We start from the raw sequence: 19440 nt of genomic DNA, 5'->3' as shown, positions 1-19440 counted from the left end.
CCCGGTCGGATCTTAGAAGCCCAGGCATAATTAGCAAGCATGGTGGGTTCCACGCTCCAGATGGAGACTCAGCCAGAATTTGAAAGAGAGAGCGACATGGGGAGACCAAGTTTCAGTGAACAAGGCCCGCACTTTATTTTCCAAAGTAGTTTTTATACCTTAAGTTATGCATAGAGGATAATGGGGGAAGGGGTGGAGTCATGCAAGGACAGCAGTTCCTGGTCCTAATCGAAGCCAGGCTTTTCAAACTTATCATATGCAAAAGTTCAGGTGAATTACATCATCTTCTGGCCAGGAGGCCTGTTAACATTTTAAGAAACCTATCTTTCTCTAAAGGTGATTATTCCAAAGTCAGGCACCAGCCTCCAAAAAAGCATTGGACAAAGCTGCATTCCTATAGGGCAAAGGTGAGGTGGGCTCAATCAAGAAAAGAATTAACTCAAGGGTCCAACGTTACAGACATTGAGGCTACTACTTACATTTCTATACACCCATTATATCAATCAATACACTGCCAAGGACACAGTAGGTACGGAGTATGGAGACTTAGCAGCAAACATTGGCTCAATAAGTGAAAAACCCTTCACCAATACAATTTCTAATCAATCTTTTAACTACTCAAAGGAATCTGTGTTTAGACAGTTTAGAACATCTCCTGCCTCTCACAGTTGGGAGGCTCTGAACAATCACATGTGGCCGGAAAAACCTATTCAGGCAGGCTAGAGGACTTCCAAAGGAGTTTGTAGGTTAAACACTGTCACACCCAGGAATTATTATTAACTGGAGCTGTAAGCTAACTCTTTTTTCAGAGAGAGGTAGTGGGGGACAGCCCCCCGTAAAGTCAGAGGTGTAGGTGAAAGCACAAAGCAGAAAGTAGGCAGATTCTGGTTTTGGGGGTAGATGCTCGAGAATTTCCAGGGGGACTCCTGAGGCTCGATCCCGCCTTTGCGTATGCTGAGCCTCCTTCCTCATGACCTTTGCCACGGGCGGAGTTCCTCACGCTGGCTCCTGGCAGTGATAGAATTTTAGTTGAGCTATTCCAGATCCTGAAAGATGATGCTGTGGAAAGTGCTGCACTCAATATGCAATATGCACTCAATATGCAATATGCCGGCTCCCGGCAGGGGAACACACTTTTCCCAATTTGGGGTGATTGGAAGCTGTACTGTGAATTACTCTAGAGGGACTAGTCTCTCCCTCCTGGAGTAATGGAGGGGATAAAGAGACTTAGGGAGGCAGAGTTTGGGATTGGTCAGAGGGATCTGAGGAAGTAGGTGGCTCTGGAGAAGCAGGGGAGATGTGGTCTCTCTCCTGAGGCCTGGTGAAGGTTAGAAGGGGGTCATCTCAAATGTCAGGAGTGCTTTCTGATTCCCTGGATTTTTGATTACAGGAGCTGCATAGAGTAGGATTCTGATAAAGGACCACTAAGGCTTGAACATAAGGAACTTCAGTCCATTTTCCCATCTTGTGACAGTGAAGTTTCAATTGTAAGATGGTATTATAGAGACTTATTTTCAGGCCATTTTTCTTCATCTCTCCATCTTATATTAAGACCAAGCAGTGTTACAGTAGAGTTTTTCCCTTTTAAGCCCATCTATTTTTAAAAGATACATTCCAGAGGTGTTTCTTCTGGCTTAGAAGAAAGAACTTACCCTTGTTGAGTACCCTGCAACTGAGAGCGCTACTAGAAATGAAGTCCAGGATCCCTGAGACATTTACTAGGAAGCTTTTGTTAAAAGGGGATTTGAGTGTCTTCAACTCTCCCATCAATTCCTAACTAGACGTCTCTGGTTGACCTGGTCCCTCACTTGATGGGGCTTGTTTGAACCAGTACCATTGTGTTGCCAGAGCCCTCCTTGAGGGGAATCTGCTGTCTATATCATTTATATCCTTTGATAGCTTTTCCTACGTTGGGCTGTATTCCTCAAGATCGAGTATCTTTAAGACATAGGCTGTAAGGGGTTGCAAACCTGTGGACTGCTTAGAAGTGCCATTACAATAGGTAGTCTGCAACAAGATATGGGCTGTCAAAACCTGGAGTGAAGGAAGCCCTAAAGGTGCAAAAAGAAACTCCTGGACGAATTGGAGTTCGGCGCAGTAGAAATGCCTCACGAACCGGAGAGCCTAGAGGTGGTAGGATACCTGTAGGGCATTTTTTAGACATAGAGTAAGGTGAGAAACTAGACAGTGGCAGAACCCCCGACCCTCTCCCCCTTTGGTGGCTACCATAAAATTGGGGAGAGCCTGCTGATTCTCCCTGACACAGGCAACAGTGAGTTTGGACAATGTTTCCCAGGTAGTTTAACATATATATGAACCCAGTTAGTTTAGCATCTCTGTTTGGAATGCTCCAGGGGCCCTCAGAAGCGCCCTAAAGTTAGCTAGAGATCTCAAAAGAACTTTAGATTTTGATATTTGTAAAGTGTGTCAAAAATCTTAAACTTCTGAAACACATCTGGTCAGACAGAATCGTTAAGTTGCTGTGAAACAATTATTCCTTGAGCTACGGTGAAAAAAAAAATTATTTCAAAAGTAAATAAACTCTGTGTTCTCTTATGAAAGAAACCAAATCCAGTCTTGCATCAGCCTATTCTTAATAAAATCGATTTACCTAATTGAATTTAATCCAACCTTAGAAAATCCTTGCTGCTGCTGCTAAGTCGCTTCAGTCATGTCCGACTCTGTGCGACCCCATAGATGGCAGCCTATCAGGCTCCACCGTCCCTGGGATTCTCCAGGCAAGAACACTGGAGCGGGTTGCCATTTCCTTCTCCAATGTATGAAAGAAAGTGAAGAGTGAAAGTGAAGTCGCTCAGTCGTGTCCGACTCTTAGCGACCCCATGGACTGCAGCCTACCAGGCTCCTCTGTCCATGGGATTTTCCAGGCAAGAGTACTGGAGTGGGGTGCCATCTAGAAAATCCTTAGCACATACAAAATTCTTTTCTCAAATGTTCCTTTTACACAAACCTTGTGCAACTTTCCATAGCCATACTTTGTCCATTATTTCCATTCAAAAATGGCCAGCTATTGGACAAAATCACCCCCTTTTCCTTTAACAAAATTTATTTCCATTCCTTATACCTTCTCTTCTGAAAACACTCATTCTGCTTTCCTTACACAACCATTAACTGTCTTTTACAGTAGCATTTTGTAAATTGGTAGAGAATCTTTCAAGGCAGCAATCAGCTTTAGCTTCTCCTTCACAAGAAGATGACATTAGGTAAATGTAGACCTGTTTAGCAATTACTGTTCCGATATTTTATCTTTGAAATGGCCTGGATATTCAATGAATTATCATTTAGTTCCAATTTACCAAAATTTTGAGGGACTGTTTTAGATTAATATTTCCAAAGTATAATTATTTCTATAGTGTACCAAAAACTTCTTATCCCAGTTACATTTACTTAAAAATTCAATCATATCAGGTTATTTTCTCTTTGACAAATGTTACAACCAAACCAATATGCACTTACTGATTTTCAGTAACCCTGGGTACAATAAGTTTTATATTTAATGTTGATACTCTAAAGACAGGTGTGTATTAATTAAACCCAGAAACTTAAGCAAACTTTAATACCAGGTATTCAATATTGACTATTTCCCTAATCATATGAACCCAAAATATATTCTGTCAAGCATCTTTTACATTTCTGAGAATGTATATAGACAGTTTCCTTTAAACCAATTAAATACTGCTTATTTACAAGTTAGTTTTTACATAAGAACAGAACCAGAGATCTCATAGTTTTCTTAAATTTAAAATGGCCCTCTCCCCCTCTCAGTCTAGGGAACTACAGATAGATCAGGTAGTTCCTGAGGGCCGAGGCAAAATAGTTAAATTGCAAAGGTAGAGTAGGGAAAAATGCAAGCTCCTTTCTTTTCTTTTTGTTCTTTAAAATCCCACCAAGTAACCCAAAGCTGGAGTCTCAGGCAATAAAGTCTTCACTGTGCCCATAATTTTGGCAGAGACTTGCAGGAGCAGTTGGACAGACAAAACTACATTAAAAAAAGATACTAATTCCAACAACTTAAAAACAAGAAGTGTTCAGGATAAAGGGGGTGGGAGTGCAGGTAAAAGGGAGAGGTAAAGGGAAGAGGGGACAGAAAAGACGGAAAAAGAGAGCAGGAAAATAAAGGTGAAAATACTGGGAAGTTAGGACTTCCAGTCACCATAGAAGATGAGGTCGAAACCTTGATCACTGATAAATCTCCCCTCAGGGTGAGTCTGCTGGACTAGGATGTGCGTGGTAGGAGGTGAGCCTCTCCTAGCTCTGCTTGTCATCGGTTAAGGTGAGCTCTTGCCAGCCCGTGGGAACATGGTCTCACAAGTTGAGAGGACTCATGCTGTAGCTGCCCAGTGTCTAGGAAGGATAGGACCAATGTAGAAGAGGTCAGAGAGAAAAGTAGAGAAGAATCAGGAGAGGGAAAAAAAAGCAAAGGGGAAAAGAGTTGCCTGAATGAGGGTACTGAGGCCTGCATGGGCCAGGAAGGAAGGCTTACCCATGCGGTGAGGCTGAAATGTTCCATGTGCACTCCTTTTTAGTTTAATGTCCGGGTAATCTGTCCATTGATATAAATGGGGTGTTAAAGTCCCCCACTATTATTGTTACTGTCGATTTCTCCTTTTAGGGCTCAAACAGGTCATTTTAAAAGATACTTCTCTATGAAATGAATGTTAAAGATATAAATATATAGTAAACAGTACTTGATAAGTTAAAGAATAAGGTGCTATAAATTGAAATGGAAAGTTAGTATATTGCCTGTGCATTAACCATCCACAATGCTGCCCCTTTCAGTAATTCTAGGGTGAAATGTTTACCTAAGAAGAAATATAACTGATAAAATTGACAAGCCTCTTAGTCAAGCTCACCAAGAAGAGAGAGGATCCAAATAAACAGAATAAGAAATGAAGAAAGGAGAAAAATCAATACTACAGAAATAAAAAATAAGAAATTTATGACCAGATATATGCCAACAAAATAGACAACCTAAAAGAATTGGACAAGATTCTAGAAACATATAGCCTGCCAAGACTGAGTCAAGAAGAAATAGACAAACTGATCACTAGAATTGAAATAGCATCTATAATAATAAAAACAAAGACCGAAAACTCCCTGCTAACAGAACTCCAAGACTGGATGGCTTCACTGAGGAAATTACTATCACTTATATATGGAATCTGAAAAAAAATAAAAATCAACTTATTTACAAAATAGACTCACAGACATAGAAAACAAACTTAGGGTTACCACAGCAGGGAAAGGGAGGGGAGTTTACTAGGAGTATGAGAATAACAGATACACACCACTATATATTAGACAGACAACAAGGATTTCCTGTAAAGCACAGAGAACTATATTCAACATCTTGTAATAACCTATAATGGAAAACAATCTGAAGCTGTACCCCTGAAACTAACACAATATTATAAATCCACTAATTAAAAAAGAAATTTCAGCAAATTCCATATGGTCTTCTATGAAAATCCAACTAATACTGATTCCAGTAAGTATTCTTTTACTACAAGGAATATATTTACTGCCACTGCAAAACAAGCTGAAATATAGCTTTTTACATAATCTTTTGTTGACCTATTGATGTTTTCTTTTTATAAGTCAAAAATCTCACAGTGATAATGATGGCTTCCAACCAATTCTAAGTCAAATTTGGGATTACATTTTTGTCTTTGATATTTCAAGAGTGATTACAACAGCTTTACAGAAAATACACAGATGTTTAAAAGAAACAAACTAATAAGTTGAAAATTGCCAAAGCTAGTTTTATGTTTAAAATACAATTTGCAAAAGACTGATTGGAAGAATCATCAATTAAACAAGCTTAATGCTAGAAAATCACATGGTTCAACCCCCTGATTTTGTGATTATAATATTACTGTAGAAACGTGGGTATTGGATGCCTTCTCTTTGCCCCTCCTCCACCTTGCCTCTGAGAGTAAAACTCCAGGGACTACAGAAACAGATTTTCTTGCTCTCTGGCTTTTGATTTATCCCACCCCCTACAGGGCATCCCTATAGGATATCAAAGGAAGAGAGTATTTTTAGAATTTCTTCCGATGGATGCCTCCCTTAATGAAAAGTCATAACTCATAACCCTCTCCTTCCAGAGTTTTCTAATCCTCACCCCCCTCTTCATGTCCCTTCAGGCCCAAATGTCATAAGAGTGGTTGTTAAACCTGGATACTGTCCTACTCACTCTGGTTTCTCACCCACACTGGTTCTCACATTTAACTTGCATTGGAATCACCTGGAGGACTCCTTAAACCCAGGTTGCTAGTTACCACATGGCAAAGTTTCTAATTTCTATGTCTGAGTTGTGTGTTCGCATGCATGCTCAGTTGTGTCCAACTCTTTGCAACCCTATGGACTGTAGCCTGCCAGGTACCACTGTCCATGGGATTTCCCAGGCAAAAATATTGGGAGGGGGTTGCCATTTCCTACTCCAGGGGATCCTCCCGACCTAGGGACCCAACCCATGTCTCTTGCATTTGCAGGTGGAGTCTTTACCACTGTGCTGCCTAGGAAGACCTATGTCTGAGTCAGCTGCTGATAATTTGCATTTTTAACAAGCTCCCAGGCGATGCTAGAACCACGGCCCTGTAGCTCTCTACCTTGACCACCATTTTATAAATTATCCTAATCTGAGTTTGCTCTCTCTTCCTTCAAGACCTTGACTAATATAAATGGCTAAAAAAAATTTGTTGACAATAGAAAAAGTCTTATAATTAAACATGATTTTTAAGTGTTTATTTGAAAAATCTTTAAATCAAAGAAGAGAAAGCTGTAGGGATTTAGGAATTAATTTTGTCCAATTTAAATTTCAGAGCAGAAAAACTGTAGACAGAGATCAACCAATTGATACCCTGCTTTTCAGGAAAGTCTTTCCAGGGTACTGCTGTGTCTTATCAAATAGTGGCTCTCAGTCCACCTCCCTCTCCCCTCCCTTACATTGTGTAATCCCCTTCTGTGTTTCTGTTATCTTTGTCTTTAGGTTTGGGCACCTGCAGTACATGTGATTTTCAGGTAAGCACGCACCATAGTTTGGGGCGCCTCAGGATAAGATCTCTAGCTCGGTTTTCAGCAGACGGCTTGGTAGAACCAAATATTTCATTGATGTTTTGTGCTTAAGGGAGATAAGAGTCAATGGCAGGATCTCTGTTTGATAATATCTGAGAGTCTGGTCTATCCATTATGTCCCATGTCATCTTGTAGTCAGTCACACAGAAACTCAGTCTGACACTTTGCTTCTCTCTCACCTACTTTCTAAAGACCTTTACCCAGTTAATCTCTTTCAAGTTGTTATCTGAGACTCCTGTACCTTATCCTCTATCTGCTGGGTAGCTGCTTTACTTAGCAGTTGTAGTTCTTCTTTGTCCTTTTCAAGTTTCTAAGTGGAAACCCAAGGCACTGTCTGCCCAGTGCCACCCACTTTTCTGAGAGCTGCACCCGTTGCAGTATTCTCTGGCCACTGACATTAGACCAGGAATCAGTAAAAGACACATGTTTCTTCAAGAATTTGACTGTGGACAACTATATTTCTCCAACGAGGCTAAAGCTGTAAGATTGGAAACTTGGGGGCCTTGAACAACCAAATTTTCTGCAAAGAAAGACAGGCGGCTGCCACATGAGGAGAAATGAAACTGGCACTCAGCAGTAGGAAATGCAGATGTAAAGAAGGGACTTGTGGACATGAGCAGGAAGAGGAGGGTGGGGTAAATTGAGAGAATAGTACTGACATATATACACTATTATGTGTAAAATAGATGACTAGTGGGAACCCGTTGTATAGCACAGGGAGCTCAGCTTGGTCCTCTGTGATAACCTAGAGGGCTGAGATAGAGCAGGAGGCTCAAGAGGGAGGGGGTTATATGTATACATATAGCCAATTAACACTGTATAGCAGAAACCAACACAACACTGTAAAGCTATTATGCTCCAATTAAAAATAAATAAATTTTTTAAAGAGATGTGGGTGCTCGGTTCAGCTACACCATGCCTTGGGTTCCAGCTGCTTCTAAGGATTAGGAACATCTCTGGTCATCCTACCCTTTGATTGCTAAGCTTTATGAAAACTCACCATTTTTGCTAAACCAGTTCAGTTTGTATTTCTATTTCATGAAGTCAAACACTGTGATTGATAAAGTAGTACAAATGTTCATTTCTGTTTACCTGGTCATTATTAGTTATGATATATGCATTTCTTGAGAATTTTCTATGGACCATTTAAGCCATACAATGCTCCTCAGATGTGAATAGAACAGGAGAATAAATTGAGATTGAGAGAGATTGGATGGCCTTCTTCAGGCTCAACATTGTGCAGTTATACATGGCTGGACCCAGAGTCCTACCATGTCTCCCAAAATTTAAACACCCTGTGTTTATAACCACTATATTCTGTCTGAATTTCAGTTAGACCAAAGTTCCTTTTCAAGTGATAGGCAAGGGTAGAAGAATGGAATTTTCAGTGCTCTTTTGTACTCAGAATTCAGCATCTTAGAGTTGAGCATCATAGCATGCATTTTCCAGCACTGTCTATTCCTACAATTTTCGAACTCAGCATAAAATTCTGCCTGTCCAAGTCTTGCTTATCCTTCACAGCCAACTTTGATGTAACCTCCCATAGAACCTTTCGCACTCCCGCTGAATAAACTCCCTTTCTTCCTGCTCTCCTGTTCACATTCTAGTTAACTGCTTACATGCCTGACTCTAATATTATGTTGAGAGTTCCATGCTGTCATCATCTGTCTAACTCCTGTACCTGACAAAATATCTGCCTTAGAATAGGCGCTTAATAACTACTTGTTGAGTTACATTGATTTGGGGAGCATGTGGAGTCTAACCAGTACAGATGAAGAAATATTTTTATGCCTGGACAATTACGAAAAATGGCACAAGGTGGCCAAACATTATGGCTCAGGTGAGCGGATGTCTTTACAAGGGGCAGAGGGACCGTCTAGTGTGATTAATGGGAGACTTCCAGTCCTTTGTTCCTAATGCAGTTTATCCTCAAAACCTGTCAAAGTCTGAAGACTGTTCATTAACTGTTTTTGTAATATCCAGGCACTCACTGTGGCATATAAAACACAATATAAATGATGTATTTGTGATCCTTGATTGCATCCCAGGTGACATTCTGAATATTTATTTTTGCTGGGGCTGGCTTTATATTAATTGAATGGTACAAAACCATGTAGCATGGGCCAGCATCTGCCTTTCCAGGGCTGGAGATGATTGTTTTATGGACTAAGCTCTGAACATGCCTCTGGGCCTGGCTCTTAGTTTATATTTGCCTTTTTAGGACAATGGAATAAATGGGTCCAGTGGCTCAACTATTTTCAGGCCTCTTCCACGAATCAGCAAGTGGGAGGCAGCTGGCAGAAGGCAATGAGGCTTGAGCTATATTGCATAAGGCCCAGGAGGTACTGAAGCCCCAGGACATAACAATGCAGTGAAAACGGGGAAGCAAAAGAAATCACTAATTTGGCTTATAAATTCAACACTTGCTAGTTACACGTGATTCACAAACTTTTTAGTAACTATGGCCAGTATTTTTATCTCAACTCCATCTCAACTTGCTACTCAGTTTTTGGACTTCCTCCTTTCCACCTATAACTGCTGAGTAATCACAAAATGAAACCTGATACTCACCTAAGAAAACACGAGAAGGCACACCTCATGCAAACATAAATTATACAATACAAGATACATTAAAAATTACTCTTGGCGTATCTGAAATGTCCCATCCCCTGAAGAACATAGTAAATGAGAGTTTCCTGAATTTTAGACAGCCTCTTTTCATTGAATTTGAAACATTCAATTAGAAACAAACTGTTGGTCCCAAGATGATATAGAAAGACCTTGAGCGCTTCTCTCACAGGCACACCAAAATCACAATTATTTACAGACAGCCATCGATGAAAAAGACCCAAACCTACCAGAAAAGATCTACAATGAGAATATAAAGAAGGAATCATAATGAGACAGCAGGAGGGGCTGAGTAGTGATAAAGTCAAATCCCATACCCCCAGGTGGGTGATCCACAAACAGGAGAACAATTACAACTGCAGAGATGCTCCCAAAGGATGGAGAGGTCTGAATTCCACTTTGGGGTCCACAGCCCAGAGATCCAGCACTGGGAAGACACTCCCCCCTCTGGAGAATTTGGCTTTGAAGGCCACAGGCTTACTTCTGGGAGTTCTAGAAGGCTGATGGAAATAGAGACCTCACTTGTAAGGGACTCACACAAAGTCTACCCAGGGTAGAAGCAGTAATTTGGTAGTAGCCTGGGTTAGACCTACCCCCTCCTGGAGAGGTAGGAAATAACTCCATTTCACCCTGGGGACATAGATTCCTGAACCATTTTGGGGAGCTCCTTCTACAACATGGTAATACTATCCTGGAATTTTTCTTACAGCTTATTACCACAGAAAAATTCCACTGTAGCCCAACAGTCTGCAGGCACAAGTACTGGGATGCCTCAGGCCAAGCAGTTAACTGGACACTGACACAGCCCCACCTACCAGCAGACAGGTTGCCTCAAGAACCCTGGGTCTGCAGCCACCTCTGCACATAGCCTTGCCCACCAGAGGACCCAGGACCTAGCCCCACATACCAGTACACAGGCAATAGATCCAAGACTCCCAGGACCCTACAAGCAGAGACCCCGGCCCAGGTCCCATCCATCAGTGAGCCTGCCCTAGTTTCAGATCCAACTCAACCCACCAGCAGGCAGGCACTAGACAAAAAAAACACCATCACAATCTGTGGACCAGGACTGCCCTGGAACTGGCTGGGCCTGGTCTCCACCCAGTAGTAGGCCAATACAAGCTTCAAGACACCAGCCCCCACAGTCAGCAATCTGACATTTGCTCTGGGACCCCTAGGCCCTGCAAGCAGGCCCCAGGACCTGGCTCTGTCCACCAGTAGGCTGGCACTAGCCCCAGGATCTGGCTTCATCCACCAGTAAGTAGACAACAGCCCCAGGTTCTCCTGGATCCTGACTCTGCCCATCAGTAATATAGCACTAGCCTAGGGCCTCCAGGTTTCTGCAGTCAGCTGCCTCAAGATCAGACCGCATAACCAGCAGCTGGCAGCCTCTGCACCAGGCAGGACCTGGCAACCAACCCGACCACAGCCAAATAAACCTACCAGACGATTGACATAGTCTGCTCACCACAACAGAAATACCCACACAGCCCTCATAGAACATTTGGAGTGTATAGCTCTGGTAACAAGAGGGGAGTGTGCTGTTGGGACTCATAGGATGTCTCACCAGGAAATATAACCAACTTACCAAATACATAAAAATAGCAAGTTAGGTAAAATGAGGTGATAGAAGGACATATGCCAAACGAAGGAACAAGATAAAACTCCAGAAGAACCAAGTGGAAACAGACATGCTACCTGAGAAAGAGTTCAAGGTAGTGATCATAAACAGGATCAAAGAAATTGGGTGAATAATTAGAATAACTCTTCTAATAAGAGAAGATAAAAATAATAAATATAAAAGAGATGAAGAATACAATAACTGAAATGAAATAATACACTAGAGGGGATCAACGTTAGACTAAATGGCTCAGAGGAATAGAACATGAGCTGGAAGATAGAGTAGTGGGAATCACTGATGCTGAACGGAAAAAGGAATAATAATAAACGAATAAAAGGAATCAAGGAATAATAAAAGGAATAATGAGGATAATTCCCTCTGGGACAACATCAAATGTACTAATATTCACATTACATGGGTCCCACAAAGAGAAGGGGGAGGACTGAGAACATAATTGAAGAGAGAATAGCTGAAAACCTCCCTAACCTGGGAAAAGAAACAGACATCCAAATCCAGGAAGTACAGAGAGTCCCATACAGGATTAACCCAAAGAGGAACACATCAAAACATTGTAATTAAAATGGCAAAAATTGAAGATGGAGAATATCAAAAGTTTCAAGAGAACAGCAACACTTTACATACAGGGGAACTCACAAGATTATCAGCTGACTTTTCTGCAGAAACTCTAAGCCAGAAGGGAGTGACACAATATATTTAAAGTAATGAAAGGGAAAAACCTACAACCAAGATTATTCTACCCAGCAAGGCTGTTGTTCAGATTTGATGGGGAGATCAAAAGCTTCACAGACAAGCAAAAGCTAAGAGAGTTCAGTACCACCAAACAAGCTTCCAAGGAATGTTAAAGTAACTTCTCTGAGCAAAAAAGGACACAGTGAGAAGCATGAAAATCATACAAGGAGAAAGCTCATCAATAAAGGCAAATGCACAGTAAAGGTAGGAAATCATCCCCTCATAAAGTTAGTAAGAAGGTTAAAAGAAAAAAGTAGTAAAATCATCTATATTTACAGTAATTTTAAGGAGAGAAGAGTAAAACTCAGGGTTGCTGAAATGCATTTGAAATTAAGAATCAGCAACTTAAAACAACCATTCATAGGTATAGATTGCTATATAAAAACATCATAGTAACCTAAAACCAAAAATCTGTGATACATACATAAAAAAGATAAAGGAATCCAAACATAACACCAAAGCTGATCATCAAATCATAAGAGATGAGGACAAAAACAAAGGAATAAAAAAAGACCTACCAAACCAACCCAGAAGCAATTAACAAAATGGCATATCAATAACTATTTTAAATGTAAATAGACTAAATGCTCTAATCAGAAGACATAGTGAAAAGAGGAAAAATTGATTACACAGGGTCTAAACAGCATGTACTAAAAAATCAATGAGTCAATGAAATCAGAATGGAAATTTAAAAATACCTTGAGACACATGACAATGAAAATACAACCATTCAAAATCCACTGGATGCCGCAAAATCAGTTCTTAGAGGGAAGTTAATAGCAATACAGGCCTTCCTCATAAAACAGGACAAATCTGAAATAAACAACCTAACCTACCACCTAAAATAATTAGAAAGAGAAGAACAAATGAAATCTAAATCTAAAGTCAGCAGAAGAAAAATAATAATAAGATATGGAGGATATAAATAAAATAGGGATTGAGAAAAGAAAAAAAAAGCAATAGAACCAAGAGCTGATTATTTTAAAGGGTTAAGAAAATTGACAAACCTCTGGCCAGGCTCACCAAGAAGAGAAAGAACCCAAATAAACAAAATAAGAAATGAAAAAGGAAAAATCTCGACTGATAGTGCAGAAATACAAAAAAAAAAAAAAAAAGAGAGAGAGAATTCTATGAATAATTATATGCCAACAAATTTGACAACCTGGAAGAAATGGACAACTCTCTAGAAGCTTACAGCGCTCCAAAATTGAATCAAGAAGAAATAGATGATTCGTGCAACTGGCCACTAGAAGTGAAACAAAATCTGTAGTAAAAAAAAGAAAAACTCCCTACAAATAAAAGTCCAGGATCAGATGGCTTCGTAGATAAATTTTACCAAATATATAAAGAGCTTACACCAATTCTTCTCAAACTCTTCCAAAAGATTGAAAAGAAAGGAACATTCCCAAAGACATTCTACGAAGCCACCATAATCCTGATACCAAAACAAGACAAAGCAAGACAAAGATAACCACCAAGAAAGAAAATTACAGGCCAACATCTTTGATAAATACAGATGCAAAAATTCTCAACAAAATACTAACAAACCAAATCCAAAAACAAATAATAAAGATCATATACCACAGTGATGGTCCAATATATGCAAATCAGTGTAATCCACCACACTAACAAAAGAAAATTTAAAAACCACATGATTACCTCAATAGATGCAGAAAAAGCATCTGACAAAATTCAACATCCATTCATGATAAAAAGAAAAAAATCTCTTACCAAAGTGAGTATACAGGGGACATATCTCAACATAATAAAAGCTATTTATGACAAACCCACAGCCAACATGATACTCAATAGTGAAAAGCTGAAAGCCTTCACACTAAAGACAAGGATGCCCACTCTCACCTCATCTATTCAACATAGTATTGGAAGTCCTAGCCACAGCAGTCAAACAAGACAAACAGAAGGTATCCAAATTGCAAGAGGGAAAAGTGTCACTATATGCAGATGACCTGATACTATATATAGAAAACCCTAGTGCTTAGTCACTCAGTTTTGTCCAAGTCTGCAACCCCATGGACTACAGCCTGCCAGACACCTCTGTATGGGATTCTCTAGGCAAGAATACTGGGATGGGTTGACATGACCTCCTCCAGGGGATCTTCCCAACCCAGGGATCAAACACAGGCCTCCCACATTGCAAGCAGTTTCTTTACCATCTGAGCCACCTGGGAAGCCCCTAGAAAACCCTAAGGACTCCACAAAAAAACTACTAGGTCTAATAAATGAATTCAGCAAAGTAGCAGGATACAAGATTAACATTCAGAAATCAGTTGCATTTCTTTGCTCTAACAATGAAATATCAGAAAGGGAATGCAAAAAAAAAAAAAAAAAATCAAAAAACAAACAAAAAAAACAGTCCTTCTTAAAATTGCACCAAAAGAAAAACCCCGAAAACCTAACCAAGGAAGTGAAAGACATATCCTGAGAACTATAAAACATTAATAAAGGAAATTAAAGAGGATTCAAAGAAATGGAAAGATATGTCATACTCTTGAATTGGAAGAATTAATATGGCTAAAATGGCAATACTACCCAAAACAATCTAGAGATTTAATGCAATCCCTATCAAATTACACATGACATTTTTTACAGAACTAGAACAAATAATCCAAAAATTTATGTAGATGTGTACTAAGTCATACCCCACTCTTTGCGACCCTGTGGACTGTAGCCCACCAGGCTCCCCTGTTCATGGGATTCTCTAAAAACTTATAGATCCATGAAAGACCAGAATTGCCAAAGCAATCCTGAGGAAAAACAAAACAAAACAAAAAAGCTAAAACAAAGCAGGAGGTACAACCCTCCCAGACTTTAGCACATACTACAAAGCTACAGTAATCAAAACTGTGATATTGGTACAGAAATATACATATGGATCAATGGAACAGAATAGAAACCCCAGAAATAAATCCACACACCTATGATCAATGACTCTTCAGCAAAGGAGGTAAAAATATCAAGTGGGAAAATGACAATCTCTTCAGCAAGTGGTGCTGGGAAAGTTGGACAGCTACATGTAAATCAACGAAGTTAGAACACATCCTCACACCATACACAAAAATAAACTCAAAATGGCTTGAAAACTTAAGTATAAGATATGACACCTCAAAACTCCTAGAAGACAGCATAGGCAAAACGTTCTCTGACATAAGTCCAACCAGTGTTTTCTTAGGTCAGCCTCCCAAGGCAATAGGGAAAAAAAAATACAAAAATAAACAAACGGGACCTAATCAAACTTACAAGTGTTTGCACAACAAAGGAAATCATTTAAAAAAAAAAAGACAACCTGCAGAAAGGGAGAAAATAATCACAAATGATGTGACAGATAAGGACTTAATCCTCAAAATATACAAACAGCTCATACAACTCAACAACAACAACAAAACAAACAACCCAATCAAAACATGGGCTGAAGACTTTAACAGACATATCTCCAAAGACAGTATACAGATGGACCTTAGGCAGGTGAAAACATGCTCGACATTACTAAGTATTAGAGAAATGCAAATCAAAAGTAAAAGGAAGTACCACCTCACTCCAGTAAGAATGGCCATCATTAAAAAGTCATCATTAAAAATAACAAATGATGGAGAGGGTGTGGAGAAAATGGAACCATCCTACACGGTTGGTGGGATGTAAGTTGGTGCAGCCACTATAGAAAACAGTATGGATGTTCCCCAGAAAACTAAAAATAGAACTACTATATGACCCAGAAATCCTACTCCTGGGCATATATTCAGAGAAAACTAATTTAAAAAGATACACGCACCCCTGTGTTCATAGCAGCACTATTCACAATAGCCAAAACATGGAGACAACCTAAATGTCCATCAGCAGATGAATGGATAAAGAAGTGTGGTACATATATACAATGGAATACTATTTCAGCCATAAAAAAAAAGATAATGCCATTTGCAGCAACATAGATGTGACTAGAGATTATCATACTAAGTAAAGTAAGTCAGAGAAAGACAAATACCATATGATATCACTTATAGGCAGAATCTAAGGTATGGCACAAGTGAACCTATCTATCTACAAGACAGAAACATACTCACAGACATAGAGATCAGACCTGTGGTTGCCAAGGGGGAGGGGTGGAGGGAGAGATGGACTGGGAGTTTGGAACTGGTAGATGCAGACTCTTATATTTAGAATGGACAAACATGTTCCTATTGTATAGCACAGGGAACTATACCCAGTCTCCTAGGATAAACCATAATGGAAAAGAATATTTTTTAAAAAGTGTACATATGTGTATAACTCAGTTTGTTGTATAGCACAGATTGGCACAACATTTTAAATAAACTTTAATTCAATTTTTAAAAGTATTACTAAAACAAAAAAGGCTGAAGGGATATAAAACAAGACCTACAGTAGACTTCATATCCAAAGACATGTACAGACTGAAAGTGAGAAATAGAAAAAGGTATTCCATGCTAATGGAAATCAAAAGACAGCCAGGGTCACAATACTTATATCAGATAAAATAGACTTAAAATAGTTAAAACAGAGACTGTTACAACAGACCAAAAAAAGGACATTACATAATGATCAAAGGATCAATCTAAGAAGATAACAGCAATTATAAATATACACCCAACATAGGAGCACCTAAATACATAAAAGCAAATATTAACAGACATAAATGGATATATCAACAGTAATGTAATACTAATAGAGGACTTGAACACCCCACTTACATCAATGGGCAGATTATTCAGACAGAAAATTAACAAGGAAACACTAGCCTGAAGTGACACATTGGGCCAGATGGAGCTAGAAAGCAAAGAACAAACAAAACCCATTAGTAGAAGGAAATAAATGATAAAGATCAGAACAGAAATAAATAGAAAAAGTAGAAAAGATCAACAAAACTAAGAGCAGTTTCTTTGGAAAGATAAAATTGATAAAACTTTAGCCAGACTCATCATGAAAAAGAGAAGGTCCAAATCAGTAATTTCAGAAATGAAAAAGAAGTTACATCCAACACCACGGAAATACAAAGGATCATAAAAGACTCCTAAGGGCAACTATATGCAAATAAAATGGACAGCCTAGAGAAATTCCTAACATGTACTATTTTCCAAGTCTGAACCAGGAAGACATACAAAATACAAACAGACTAATTATCAGTGATGAAATTGAATCAGTAATAAAGAAAAGAAAAAGAAAAAAACTCCAGTAAACAAAGGTCCAGGACCAAATGGTGAAGGTGAATTCTACCCAACATTTAGAGAATAATTAAAGCTATCTTTCTTAAATTATTCAAAAAAAATTGCAGCGGCAGGAACACTTTCAAACTTATTCTATGGTGCACCATCACCCTGATACCAAAACCAGACAAAAAAGAAAACTTCAGGCCAATATCACTGATGCAAAAATGTAGATGCAGAAGTCCTCAACAAAATATTAGCAAACCAAATCCAAAGATACATCAAAAGATAGTATACCATGATCAAATGGAATTTATCCCAGAGATGCAAGGGCTTTTCATTATCTGCTAAGCAATCAGTGCTATACACATTAACAAATTGAAGAATAAAAATCATATGATGCAGAAAACACTTCTGACAAAATTCAACTTCCATTCATCATTAAAAACTCGCCAGAAAGTGGGAATAGAGTGAATTTATCTCAACATAATAAAGGGCATATATGACAAACCTACAGCTAACATCATTCTCAACAGTGAAAAAAGTTGAAAGCATCCCACTCTCACCACTTTTATTCAACATATTGAATAAATCTCCTAGCCAGAACAGAGGAGATAAAACAAAGTTGGATTTTAGTGATCAAACTGATGGAAAAGTGTATAGAAGGTTTAGTAGGAGAGCTAGTTGGCAGTTTTACCGGGTAGGAATTCAACAGTCAACCTCAGGAAGAAAAGGGAGAAAAAAAATAACACCATTTTGCTTTCCCTGAGGTAAACTATTCGACTTTAAGAACAGTTCTAATTCAGAACAGCTAAATCAACCCAAACACCATTTTCTAATGTTCATTTAGTTAATGGATTTGTCTAAAAGGACCCTTTATCTTAGGGAACAGACTTTACCAACATAGCATTTTCTTTTTGGAGGCCCTTTTGTAAAATCAGAAACGAACTCAATGAATGTGCCATATATTTTACTGCCACAACATTTAAAATATGTTTTTCCTCCGGGAAATTTTCACTGATCTCTTTCTTCCCAGGTACCTCCAGATCATCAGTTACTCGATGTAAACCTGGAGCCAACTGCCCCAGTTCACACAGTAGCATCAGCAGACAACTGTCCCCTCTCTCTGTCACAGAAGATTCCTCTGCTCCTATTCTTGAACTTCAGAGTCGAGGATCCTCTGGAGTTTGTGGGCACAGAGCTGAGAGGCAAAACAGATCAGGTATGTGAGTGACCTCCTCTTAAATAACAGTACATGGGGTAAGCTTCTAGCCAGCAGTGAAAGATCTCACCATTGGCACAGAATGTAGAGATGTGACACTGACTATCAGGAGTACATGTGAGCAAAGTTTATCAAGTGGGAGGAACAGGAAGAAGAGAAGTGTATAGATATAATCCATTAATGATGGACAGGGTACAGTGTAGCAGAGAAACAATACCAAAACCGATAGTTGGAGGGCTTAACACGTGGTTAAACAGTGACTTCTAATGAAGTTTATAAGGAAACTATTTTTCTTATCTTCAAGATGGCAAAAGCCAGCACCTTTTATCTCAGTCCTGGGATTTAGTAATAGCAAGCTGTACCCATTCTGAGAAGAATAAAAGCACCAGTAAAATCATAGACTCTGCTTTTATCTTTATTAGGACTGCCAGTCCTTGGAGCCCTTCTAGTTTTCCAATTTTATACCTCCTTCAGGACACTTCAGTTGCCTCCCTGATCAGCATTTACTATTAAATCAAGACCTTTAACCTTTCCTCACATCTGCCTGATCACTTACCACCCCTGGAATACTTGGGTTACTAGATTCACTAGATAAATCTCTTAACTATATCCATGGGTTTCCCAGTGAATGTATCATTTTAAAACATAGCTGGAACATGCATGGGACTTCCCTAGTGGTTCAGATGGTAAAGAATCTGCCTGCAACGCAGGAGTATGCATAAAATCCTTAAAAGATGAAGAAGGACACAAGAGAGAGCTAAACAGAGACAGAACTCTGGAAAACTCTAAAATGATCAGAAGAGGACGAGGAACAGGACTCAGCAAAATAAACTGAAAAGGAGAGGTTAGTGATATAGAAGGTTGTTATTTCATCTAAAGGAAGTAGTGAAAAAGTATCCATTGAACTTCAAAAACAGGAGATTATTTATTATTATCTAGCAAGAGAAATT

General features: G+C 39.2%; 1 protein-coding gene and 1 long non-coding RNA gene across 36 annotated transcripts in view; one reads left to right on the top strand and one right to left on the bottom strand.

Annotated features, from left to right (window-relative positions):
- Positions 1 to 19440, top strand: part of SLC35F4 (solute carrier family 35 member F4) — a 353130-nt gene that overhangs the window by 302719 nt on the left and 30971 nt on the right. For 12 of the 35 annotated variants that reach the window (XR_008699467.1, XR_008699471.1, XM_055538169.1 and 9 more), the window contains one exon: positions 18305 to 18490. The exons of 1 other annotated variant lie outside the window; for it this stretch is intronic. Coding sequence is in view for 5 of the 34 variants with exons in the window: in XM_055538166.1 (XP_055394141.1) it covers positions 18305 to 18490 (186 nt within the window). In the remaining 29 variants the exon portion in view is untranslated. 22 more of the 35 variants (XR_008699481.1, XR_008699492.1, XR_008699491.1 and 19 more) reach the window with 15 other exon arrangements.
- Positions 18228 to 19440, bottom strand: part of LOC129621590 (uncharacterized) — a 130176-nt gene continuing 128963 nt past the window's right edge. Inside the window, exon 2 of the long non-coding RNA XR_008699495.1 lies at positions 18228 to 18469. This is a non-coding gene — a long non-coding RNA (uncharacterized LOC129621590). The remainder of the gene's footprint in view (positions 18470 to 19440) is intronic.

The sequence above is a fragment of the Bubalus kerabau genome, chromosome 10 (assembly GCF_029407905.1).
Source record: "Bubalus kerabau isolate K-KA32 ecotype Philippines breed swamp buffalo chromosome 10, PCC_UOA_SB_1v2, whole genome shotgun sequence".
NCBI lineage: Eukaryota > Metazoa > Chordata > Mammalia > Artiodactyla > Bovidae > Bubalus > Bubalus kerabau.
Note: the sequence above shows the minus strand (reverse complement) of the source record. Positions and strands in the feature narration are given on the sequence as shown.